This window comes from Chiloscyllium punctatum, chromosome 11 (genome assembly GCF_047496795.1).
Source record: "Chiloscyllium punctatum isolate Juve2018m chromosome 11, sChiPun1.3, whole genome shotgun sequence".
Taxonomy (NCBI): domain Eukaryota; kingdom Metazoa; phylum Chordata; class Chondrichthyes; order Orectolobiformes; family Hemiscylliidae; genus Chiloscyllium; species Chiloscyllium punctatum.
Genome location: NC_092749.1, coordinates 98,706,231 through 98,718,367, shown reverse-complemented (window position 1 = coordinate 98,718,367; position 12,137 = coordinate 98,706,231). Strand labels below are relative to the sequence as shown.

Here is a 12,137-nt window from a genome sequence, read left to right as displayed (position 1 = left end):
AGATTTGGTCACTGATTTATAAATACATTAATTTGAAAATAGCAGACTGTGGTTGTTCCACTTGAGCCATCTCTGCTTACACCTGAATCCTGAAATCCATGCACTATTCTACATATTTATGTGACTGCATCACTGGGGCGGATTCTATCCCCAGCTTCCCAGCCCCTTGACCTTTAGGCTTTCTGCACTACTTGACCTTAGATAGTTCCCAGCTGGGGCTTTGAGGACTGTGACTACTTTAGAATGTATTGGACTAAGGGCAGGATTGGTGCTTCTTCCACACCGGGGCTTTTTAGATTAGGTTAGGTTCCCTACAGTGTGGAAACAGGCCCTTTGGCCCAAGAACAGGCTGGGGCTGTTTTTCCTGGAGCGTCGGAGGCTGAGGGGTGACCTTATAGAGGTTTACAAAATTATGAGGGGCATGGAGAGGATAAATAGACAAAGTCTTTTCCCTGGGATCGGGGAGTCCAGAACTAGAGGGCATAGGTTTAAGGTGAGAGGGGCAAGATATAAAAGAGACCTACGGGGCAATCTTTCACACAGAGGGTGGCACGTGTATGGAATGAGTTGCCAGAGGAAGTGCTGGAGGCTGGTACAATTGCAACATTTAAGAGGCATTTGGATGGGTACATGAATAGGAAGGGTTTGGAGGGATATGGGCCGGGTGCTGGCAGGTGGGACTAGATTGGGTTGGGATATCTGGTCGGCATGGATGGGTTGGACCGAAGGGTCTGGACCGAAGGGTCTGTTTCCGTGCTATACATCTCTATGACTCTATGAACAAGACCACACTGACCCTCTGAAGAGTAACCCACCCAAACCCATTCCCTTACCCTATATTTACCCCTGACTAATGTACCTAACATTATGGGCAATTTAGCACGGCCACTTCATCAAACCTGCACGTCTTTCGACTGTGGGAGGAAACTGGAGCACCCAGAGGAACCCACACAGACACGGGGAGAATGTGCAAACTCCACATAGGCAGTCGCCCCAGGTCGGAATCGAATCTGGGTCCCTGGCGCTGTGAGGCAGCAGTGCTAACCACTGAGCCACTGTGCCAGCCGTGGGAGTTGGGACGGAGGTGGGAGTTGGTGGGGGGAGTCGGAGGTGGGATGCTACCCGGGGTACTTGGTGGTGCCTTAACACCTCCTTATTTGGTTTGGTGTCAAAGTTTGTCTGATGTACAGCCATGGTGCATCATGGGATAGTTCAAGGTGCTATGTAAAAGCAGTTTTTCGGTTGTTGTCAGGGATATATATATCCTCTGTATCACCAGGAAAACAACTTTCCACTCAAGTGGCAGCCAGCTTGCTGAGAGAGATGTGTGGAAATGACTGTCTGGCATTTCAGAAGAGGAGGAAAAATGTCAAGAGTTTTCGACTGGAGGTTGTCGAGCCTGAGCTGAACAAAGCCAGTTTCAGGCAGAGTTGGCAGCCACCCTGTTGACCAGTGCTGCAGACTGGACCCCTGACCCTTCAATTCTAACTAGCCAATCACCTTTCAGGGGCAGCCACACAACGTTTCCTCACGGGAGGTGATCTGGTCGGAGCTCATTCCTGCATCACACTTTTTAGATGCCAACAGGTCTGAGCTCGGGAGGTATGGTTAGTGAGTTTGCTGACGACACCAAAATTGGAGGTGTAGTGGACAGTGAAGAAGGTTACCTCGAAGTACTATGGGGCGTTGACCAGATGGGCCAAAGGGCCGAGAAATGGCAGATGGAGTTTAATTTAAATAATTGGGAAGTGTTGTATTTTGGAAAGGCAAATGAGGGCAGGAATTAATGGTAGTGTCCTGGGAAGTGTTGCTGCATGAAGAGACCTTGGAGTGCAGGTTCGTAGTTCCTTGAGGCTGGTGCCTCAGATAGACAGATGGAGAAGAAGGCAACTGGTATGCTTGCCTTTATTGGTCAGTGCATTGACTATAAGAGTTAGGAAGTCATGTTACAGTTGGGCAGTACATTGGTTAGGCCACTTTTGGATTAGTGTGTGCAATTCTGGTCTCTCTGCCACAGGAAATAAATTGTGAAACTTGAATGGGTTCAGAAAAGAATAACAAGGATGTTGCCAGGGTTGGAGGATTTGAGCTATGGAGAGAGTCTGAATAGGCTATTTTCCCTGGAACATTGGAGGCTGAGGGGTGATCTTATAGAGGTTAATGAAATCATGAGGGGCATAGATATGGCAAATAAGGTCGTTTTCCCAGGGTAGGGGAGTCCAAACCTAGAGAGTTTGAGGTGAGATGGGAAAGATATAAAAGGGATCTAAGGGGCAACTTTTTCACGCAGAAGATGGTGCATGTCTGGAATGAGCTGTCAGAGGAAGTGGTAGAGGCTGGCACAATTGCAGTATTTAAAGGGCATCTGGATGGGTATACAAATAGGAAGGGTTTAGAGGGATATGGGGCCAAATGGTGGCAAATGGGACTAGATTAATTTAGGACATCTGGTCAACATGACTGAGTTGGATCTAAGGGTCTGTTTCTGTGCTGTATAAATCTATGACTCTATAGGAGCTGACAGTCCCTGCCCAGAAAAGTTGATATCAAGGCCGAGCTGTCAGGATCACTGCTTGTTCTTCTCCACATCTTTTGGTCACACACACGGGCTGTTCTCTATCACCCATATCCTCTTGCAGTCCAACATGTCTCTGAGATCTCAACACTTCTTTTTCATCCCCAGTTTCCATGACCTCAATGCTGATGACTCTGCCTTCCGGAGCCCTGCTCCTAATCTCCGGCATTCTCTCCGTACAACAACAATGACTTATATTTATACAGCAGCTTTCACATCATGAAATATCCCAGGGTACTTCACAGAAGGGTTAGGAAACAAAGTATGACACCAAACTACATAAAGAGATATTAGATCAGGCGAATAAGAACTTTGTTAGAACAAAAGAAGGTTGAAAGGTATAAATTAAAGGTGGAAGGGGAGGGAGAGAGACAAAGAGATGCAGGGAGGGAATTCCAGAGTTTGTGGTATAGCCAACTGAAGTTATGGACACATGAATTAAATTGGATTGAATTGAATTAGTTTTATTGTCACATGTACTCAAATGAGTACAGTGAAAAGTTTATAAGCCACTACTTAAAGCACCATCTTAGCTACAAATGTATCTAGGTACTATCCTTAGTTACAGAATAGAGAAGTGAAGAAAACAGCGCATGGGGGCTCCATGTGGTCTGACTGCTGGCTGCCACCTCTGGACGAGGCCCTCCCCCCACTACCGTTCCACTCCAATCACTGGCTGCCACCTCTGTACTAGGCCGCTTACCCCCATTCCACTTCAGTCACTGGAAGACACCTCTGTATTAGGCCACCACCCTGTTCCACTCCTGTCACTGGCTGTCACCACGCTCTGTACTAGGCCGCTTACCCCCGTTCCACTCCAGTCACTGGCTGACATCATGCTCTGTACTAGGCCCCGTCCTGTTCCACTCCTGTCACTGGCTGACACCATCCTCTGTGTAAGGCCCCGTCTTATTCCACTCCTGTCATTGGCTGACACCACGCTCTGTACTAGGCCACTTACCCCCGGTCCACTCCAGTCACTGGCTGACACTATGCCCTGTGCTAGGCTGCTTACCCCCGTTCCAGTTTAGTCACTAGCGTCTCCGCTGACCCTGCTTCAGACTCAGAGACAGTGGCCGGGTATCTGAGGCCGAGAGAAGAGAGGAGACAGAGAGGAAAAAAAGGAGAAAGGGAACAGGTAGAGCAGAGGAGCTCCAGCTGGTGTGTCCAACTCTGCTGCCATCTTACCACATGCTGTGAAAGCCTCACTAACTCACCTCACCTATCTCTCTTCATCTTTGAGACAATCCTTTAAACCTGTTTTTAGTTTCAGCTTTGGGTCACCTGCCCTAATACCACCTTATTTGGTCTGCTGTCAAATTCTGTCTGATGTACAGCCAGGTAGCATCGTGGGACATTTCACTGTGTTCAAGGTGCTATGTAACAGCAGGCTTCCGTTGTTGTTAGGGAGGTAGGTCCTCTGTGTCGCTGGCCACAAAGGAAAACAACTCCAGTGACACTTTCCCCTCAGGCAGCTCCCAGCTTGCTGTAGAAGTGACTGCATTTCAGTTGAGGAGCAGAACCCCTGTCTCTAACGGAGTGATAATTTATGTACAGATGTGGATGTTGACAAACCCGATGAGAAGTCAATCATGACCTATGTGGCTCAGTTCCTGAAACATTACCCAAATCCACGCGAGACGGAGAATGAACCCCTTGAGGAAGAGGTAAGTCTTTTCCGCTGTTTCCCTTTCAATTTCACTTCAAATTCAATGAATGATACAGTGCAATAGGAGGCCATTTAGCCCTGCTGGAAGAGAATTCCAACTACTCCCAGCTGCCTGCTCTCTTCCTGCAGCTATGTGCATATTTATTCTTTTCAAGTGTAAACAGTATTCAATCCCCTTTTGGAAGTTACTGTTGACTTTGTTCCCACCACCCTTCCATTAAGCAGGTCCCTGATTGTCGCTGTTTGCTGGGTGAATGTTTGTTTAAACATGTTGTTTCCGTTTCTTTTCCCAACCTCTGTCCTCCTGCTGTTGAAAACAATTTCTCCTTATTGACGCTGATTATGGTCACCTCAGTAAGATCTCTTAAACTTCTCAGTCCGAGGGAGAACAAACCAGCTCCTTCTGCTTCCTCACATGACTGAAGGTGCACGATCTTTATTTTGGTATGATTCTAATAAATTTCTATTGTGGCTTTTATAAAACACGGAACAGTCTAGCACAGGAACAGGCCAATCGGCCCACAATGTTGTGCTGAACATGCCAACAAGTTAACCTTCTGCCTGCCCTTGGTCTATATCTCTCCATTGCTTACATGTTCATGTGTTTATCTAAAAGTTCTGAAATGCCCTTATTGTGTCTGCCTCAACCAGCACCCTCTGGCACCACATTCCAGACTCTGTGTAAAAAAACTTGCCCCTCACATCTCCTCTGAACTTGCCCCACTCACACCTTAAATACATGCTTCTTAGGTGATTCAGTTCTGGGAAAAAGGATTCTGAACGTCAACTCTATCTATACACCTTCACTCTGACATCCTCCTTAATACTTCAGTTTAGACTTTGTGAAGATTTATCATAACTTCCTAGATTTACCCAGCCCGATACCTTGGTAAATGTATCACTATCATACCTGAGTCAATGTCAGTACTGTCGGGAAGGGAATTCCCAGTGGTGGCAAGGGAATGGCAATATACCGTACACACTCGAGTAAAAGTCGACCTCATGCAAAAGTTGACCCCCTAGTTTTGGAGAAAGTGAGGACTGCAGATGCTGGAGACCAGAGTTGAAAGGTGTGGTGCTGGAAAAGCGCAGCAGGCCAGGCAGCATCCGAGGAGCGGGAGAATCGACGTATCGGGCATAAGCCCTTCTTCACCCCTATTTTTGGTCAAAACATCTGGAGATTTCCCTCTGGCTCATGTAAAAATCAACCCTAGTTCTTCACCGATAACAGCTTAACATTTGCGAGTCAAGGTATTATCGAGAGAAATGCAAGAGGAAACGGAGGGAATTGGAAGAACTTGGAGGGCATGTTTAAGACACATCAGGTCAGAGTCAGGTGACAACCTCCCTTTGTGTGCAGCTCAGCTGAGCTCACTCTCCCTGCAGCACTCGAGGGATACAGTCATATGCCTAGCTGAGGTTTTGAAATTTCTTCATTGTTTTGTGTAAAAAATGCCCTCCAGAAAAAACAAAAAAATACACAGCAGCGTTTAAACTCAAAGTTATTAAAAGTTCCTGAGAAGCCTACTATTTGCTTAGAGAGCAATTGGGTTTCTGCTTATGATTTTTAGATTTTGTTTTGAATTAGATTCCCTACAGTGTGGAAACAGGCCCTTCAGCCCAACAAGTCCACACCAACCCTCTGAAGAGTAACCCATCCAGATCCCTACATTCACCCCTGACCTACACATCACTGAACACTATGGGTAATTTAGCATGGCCTGTCTTTGGATTGTGGGAGGAAACCAGAGCACCCGGAGGAAACCCACGCAGAAATAGGGAAAACGTGCCAACTCCACACAGACAGTTGCCCGAAGTGGGAACTGAACTCGGGTCCCTGGCGCTGTGAGGCAGCAGTGCTAACCACTGAGCCACCGTGCCATCCAATACAGTATTTTGAACTGTAACATGAATTTCAGCCCTTTAGAGCTAGTATCCATGTAATAGTCGACCCCATAAATTTAACCTTAAACTATAGTCTAACAAATTTGACTTTTGCACGAGTGTATATGGTATTTCCAAGTCAAGATGCTGAGTAGCACGGAGGGGAATTGACAAGTGCTGACATTGCAAAATATCTGCTGCCCTTATCCTTCAATGTGCAAGTTGGTTTAGACATGGTACCCCAATATAAGATCAGCTGCTCTCTTCTGTTCTCTCATGTGCTCAGTTTGTTGCCAAGTTTACTTGATGTTTTTGAGCATTCTGTTTGGCAAATATAGGAGCAAAATACTGCATATGCTGGAATCTGTACTGGAAACAAAAAATGCTGGCGATCACAGTGGGTCAGGCAGCATCCGTGGAGAGAGAGCAAGCTAATGTTTCCAGTGCAAATGACTCGTAACATTAGCTTGCTCTCTCTCCACGGATGCTTCCTGACCCACTTTGATCTCTTCGGTAAATGGCTCCCTCATTCTCTCCTGAGGGTTTGTATCTGCCTCATTCACAACAAACTGTGAGGTTTATCACCAATTTATGGAACGTTGCGAGTTTGGGTTTGAGTGACGCCAACTAGGAATCGACAATGGTAAAGAGAGAAAATGCTGGAAACAGCAGATTTCTTAGCGTCGGTGGGGGGGGGGGTGGGGGGGGGGCGTGGAGTTAATGTTTTAGATTGAACGAGCCTTTGTCGGGACTGTGGGGGAGCTTAAAGATGTAACTGGTTATCAGCAAACTCAGCAAAACAGGGGGGTGTGACAGGAAAGAGAAGGGTGTAAACTGTGACCAGAGAGATTAACTGATGAAAGGGATGATAGTGCAAGGGCAAAACAGACAGTAACAGGATAAGAAATGAAACAATGTACATGGAGGGATTGGAGATGGGGATCGCAGAATAGTGTGGTGGACCAACCAGACCCCCCTCAAAATATATTAAGAAGGTAGTCTCCACTCTAACTTTTTCTTATGTTGAAAGTAAATATCAGGAGCTTTACTGCAGATACAATTTGATTTGTCAAACCACTCGACGTTAAGCAATACTCAATTTATTCAAACATTGCAGTTAAATACAACAAAGGAAAGAATTAATTGATTAACTTAACTTTTTTGAAATAAAAACAGAATAATAGATGCAGTGACTCTTACTAATTAACTGTTCCAATATGGTAATATCTCATAAAATTCAGAACACAGATTGTCTCAGATGCAAACCAGCAGCCTTGGAAGAAAACCCCCAGCTTTAGGCTAGATTCCAGAGAGGGAAAAATAACTTACACTTCCTCAAGCTCACAACAGCAGTTGTTGAAAGCTAAATCTAAGACCCCTAGTTCTGTGGGTGGGAGTGGGACCACGCCTGGTCAGGCTGCTTCTACTGTTCCAGCTTTCTAAAAAAAAACCCAAGGCTTCACAAGTTGTCTATCGTCTCATTGATGACTTGCCGCCTCCCATCCCCCACTATCTCTCTCTAAAGGAAACCATAGCTCTTAAAGCCACAGTATCATCACAATAGTGGAGAATTAAAATGACAAGTGAGTGGAAGCTCAGCGTCACAATCTGAACAGAGGTGCTGTGCAAAGCAGTTGTATCATCTAATTCTAAACCACCACCACCAACACCACCCTTCCTCCTCCCCCCCATTAAATAGAAAGAAATACAAGTAAATTGCTTTTTCACCTGGTGGAAGTGTTTGGAGCTTGACACAGTAAGACAGAACTAAGTTAAAAAGTCAGATAGCACACTCTTTGGGGTTCAATTGAGGACAGATTGGGAAGGGGATCAGAGTGTCCACGAGGTGAATGGCCCCTTTCAGAGGGTGAAATGGGGGGTGGGCGGCGGGGGGAATGGGTGTATTTAGCGAGGGCTTGATGGCAGAAGGAGCAGGGAATGGGCCCTTTAGTTTGGAGTCTGTTGGTGCGGACAATCAGGACAACGGAGAACCCCATCGCGATGCTGTTCAGACTCTAATAACGTAGAGCGCCTCCTGACGTTTATTTGCACTGTTGCTTCTGTTTGTGGCCCATCAGCGAGAAGACAGACTGGTGCTGAGGGAGGCGAGAGCGTGGCTTGAGCAGTTTGAAAGAGATATCACGAGGATGCAAGTGGCCGAGGCTGGACTCCAGGAACGATACGAGGTGGGTCAGCACCGTCCACCTCTTGCATCTTTTCTCAGGGATGGTCAAAGCGATCCCTTTACAACAATACAGACAGAAAGAAAATACTCCCTTCTTGTGGAAGGATCCAGAACAGGGGAACGTGACCTTAAAATAAACGTAAGGTCAGGTCAGGAGATACTTCACTCATAAAAAGTCAACATTTGCCACTCGCCCTCCTTGACAAGGCTGTGCTTTTTGGGGCTGAACTAAATCTCAAGGGGCTGATTCTTGTTGGAATGTGCTTTCGAGTGTTGTGAGTGGAATTAAGGAACAACTCAGTTACAAACCAACAGCAGGCTTGAGGGTCTGAATGGACTCCTGTTCTGAAAGACCTTGCCCATTTTCTCCCATTGCCCCATCTTCAATCTTTCATGGGATATGTGCATTGCTGGCAAGGTTAGGATTTGAATACCAGCCTGATTGTGATTGAACTAAGTGAGTTATTTTAGAGGGCCATTAAGAGTCAACTAAAAGGCATTAATGGATCAGACTAATCGCTCATAACTGCCATGGTTCCTACTACTGAGGCTGCTCCTCCAGCGCTGTGCACAGTGGCTCACTATTTAGCACTGCTGCCTCATAGCGACAGGGACCTGGGTTCGATTCCAGCCCTGGGTGACTGTGTGGAGTTTGTACGTTCTCCCCATGTCTGTGTGGATTTTCTCTAACAGTCCAAAGATGTGCAGTTTAGGTGAATTGGCCGTGCTAAATTACCCCATAGTATTTAGGGATGTGTAGGTTAGGTGTGTTAGTCTGAGGTAAACGTAGAGTAATAGGTCTGGGTGGGTTACATTTGGAGGGTTGGTGTGGGCCAAAGGGCCTGTTTAATGCTATGATCCTATGATTAAATTCCACATTTCATCTTGGTGGGACCTGAACCCATATCCCGAGAGACTGAGTTGCAGTGGGAGTGGAGCATGTCCCTCAGAGCTTAAGCTGGGGCTTTTGGTTTACCATGACACCACTGTCGCTATCTCATTTTCACAGTGGACCATCAACCCTTCATTTGCATGGTCACTCACTTTATGTTAATCTCAGTGCTGGGTGTCCACAGATTCACTGACACTGAGCAGGAAGGGGGACTGACGGCTGAGGGCCCCTGCTGGAATTTCTAAGAAATGGGAATTCCCTACCAGCAATTTCCCCTCCTCCAGCCAGTGGACGCTGAAGACAGCACTAACTGAGACCAGTGTCCACAGACTACGCACTGACAGGATGAACTCTTGTGAGTCATAGCTGGGGGGGGGGTTTGGTTTCTGCTTTATTTGCAATCCATCCACCTGCAACTGTGCCAAGCTTTGAGCAATTCGCCAGGATCCAGGTCAAATTAGTTGGTGTGATGGGCATTCTGTTTGCCAATGTTGACTTCCTCCAGAGCCATTACACTGTGGCTGCAGAGTATACCATCCATAGGAGGGCCTGCGCACACACTCCCACTCCCAAACTCCCCCCTCCTTTCTCAAGGGCAAGTAGGCATGAAAACCAACAGCCACGCCTCAAGCCTGGATTTGTAACACCCCCCCATATTCTAACTGCTGGATATCTTAGCAGAAAAAGCTATGTCTCTGTAATAGTGGTCAGTTAAGATTAAATTCCCTACAGAATGGAAACAGGCCATTTGGCCCCACAAGTCCACACTGACCCTCCAGAGAGTAACCCACCCAGGCCCATTCCCCTATATTTACCACATGCATACACATCCCTGAACACTATGGGCAACTTAGCACGGTCAATTCACTTAGCCTGCACATCTTTGGACAGTGGGAGGAAATTGGAGGAAACCTACGCAGACACGGGGAGAATGTGCAAACTCCATGCAGACAGTCACCTGAGGCTGGAATCGAGCCCAGGTCCCTGGTGCCGTGAGGCAGCAGTGCTAACCACTGAGCCACTGTGTTGCCTGAATGCAGGGCCATCTTCACCTCAGTCTCTACTCGACTGGCAGAGCTGTTTGCTGATTTAATAGGATGATTCTGAATGATTCTGAAACCTATTCAGAATTTCGCGTAAGTGGGAAGTCACTCTATGTGTGAATACATTAAAGTCACCATAACCCTACCAGACTGCTCTCCCGCCAGAGAGAGATCGCTGGTGGTGGTGTCAGCTGAGGGTAAGCACACCCTCAGACAAGAGGAGAAGTTGAGAAGGAGAGTCCTTCCTGGTTACAGCAGCCAATGTGGGAATTGAACCCATGCTGTTGGCATCACTCACTAGCTGCCTGAGCTAACTGAGCACCTCGTGTTAATGCAGCAATGACTTCCTGTTTTGATTCCATCGCTCTGTTTTATGCTGTTGCCTTTGTCCGTACTTTTCTTCAGTTGTTCAAGAGTTTTCGAGGCCAGTACGAGGTTAAAAAGAAGCACGTGGAGGTTTTAATTCAGCCCTCACAGAAAGATGGGAAACTGTCGCTGGATCAAGTCACGGTTAAGCAAGTCTGGGAGAGAGTGTCGGCCAGGGTGAGTTTTCAGAGCACGGACTCTGCAAGGTCATACTCCAGTCTTTTCCTTTCTCCCATCAGTCTTTGTGTGCAGTATTATCTGATGATTTGCACTCGGAGCGGGAGCAGTAAGTGTGAGCCTTCTAGAGATGGCTCGCATTTGCACGTGGTCACAGACTTTGTGTGCCCAGCAATGCCACTGTATTCTGCTCATAAATTTCCATTCCATCCTCGTGCCTGGAGTCAGATGAGTCAATAAAATAAACAAGGAAGACGTTATATTTGAACAGAACCCTTTTCATCTTCACAATCGCTTCTTTTTGAAGTCGATTGTGGATGAACAGTTGAGAGTGTGGTGCTGGAAAAGCACAGCAGGTCAGGCAGCATCGGAGGAGCAGGAGAATCGACGTTTCGGGCAAGAGTCCTTCATCAGGAATGACCAGTTCCTTCCTGGTGGCCCTTCATGACGAAGGGCTCCGGCCTGAAACGGCGACTCTCCTGCTCCTCGGATGCTGCCTGACCTGCTGTGCTTTTCCAGCACCACGCTCTCGACTCTGATCTCCAGCATCTGCAGACCTCACTTTCTCCCTGTAATAAACAGTAGCCAACAATTACACAGTAAGGTCCCACACATCGACTGGGCGTGTTTTCTTGGTGATGTTGGCTGAGGGATCAGTCTCCTTAGTAAAAGAGTCAATACCCTGGGCCGGAATTTCTAGAGGAGGAACAGGAGGTTTGGAAAGAGTTTGAAGAGAATCTGTTTCACCCAGCAGGTGGAATTCACTGAATAAAAACCGAAAGAACTGCAGGTGCTGTAAATCAGAAAAAAACCCAGAAATGGCAAGAAAAGCTCAGCGAGTCTGGCAGGGTCTGTCGAGAGAACTCAAAAGTTAACATTTTGGGTCCAGTTCTGAGGAAGGGTCACTGAATCTGAAACGTCGACTCTGATTTTTCTTCACGGATGCTGCCAGACCCGCTGAGCTTTTCCAGCAACTTCTATCTTTGTCTGTGAGGTATAATTCACTGCCTTTTGCTTTGTGGGGGCAGGAACCCTCAAGACATTTGAAACCTGTTTGGATGAACCCTCGACATGTCATTGGACACAAGGCCGCAGGCCAAGTCTTGGAAAACTAGACTGGAGTAGTTAGATGCTTGGTGACCAGTATAGTACAATGGGCTGAAGAGCCTTTTTTCTAAGCTGTAAGAAACTCCGTAAATTGTCTCCAGGATAGAACTCTGAGCTGTTTTGCATGCAGCCCAACAGCTTCATTTACATCAGTCTCAGCAACACTTCCAGTAGATCCTCCAGTGTGCGGCACACTTGTCAGTATTCCAGTGAAATACTCGCCAAGATTGAGTGTCGGG

At 46.9% G+C, this 12,137-nt stretch overlaps 1 protein-coding gene across 16 annotated transcripts in view; it reads left to right on the top strand.

Annotated features, from left to right (window-relative positions):
• Positions 1-12,137, top strand: part of LOC140483251 (nesprin-1-like) — a 585,321-nt gene that overhangs the window by 122,150 nt on the left and 451,034 nt on the right. For all 16 annotated transcript variants that reach the window (XM_072581374.1, XM_072581386.1, XM_072581377.1 and 13 more), the window contains 3 exons: positions 4,133-4,242; positions 8,207-8,314; positions 10,654-10,791. In XM_072581374.1, the coding sequence (XP_072437475.1) occupies positions 4,133-4,242; positions 8,207-8,314; positions 10,654-10,791 (356 nt within the window). The remainder of the gene's footprint in view (positions 1-4,132; positions 4,243-8,206; positions 8,315-10,653; positions 10,792-12,137) is intronic.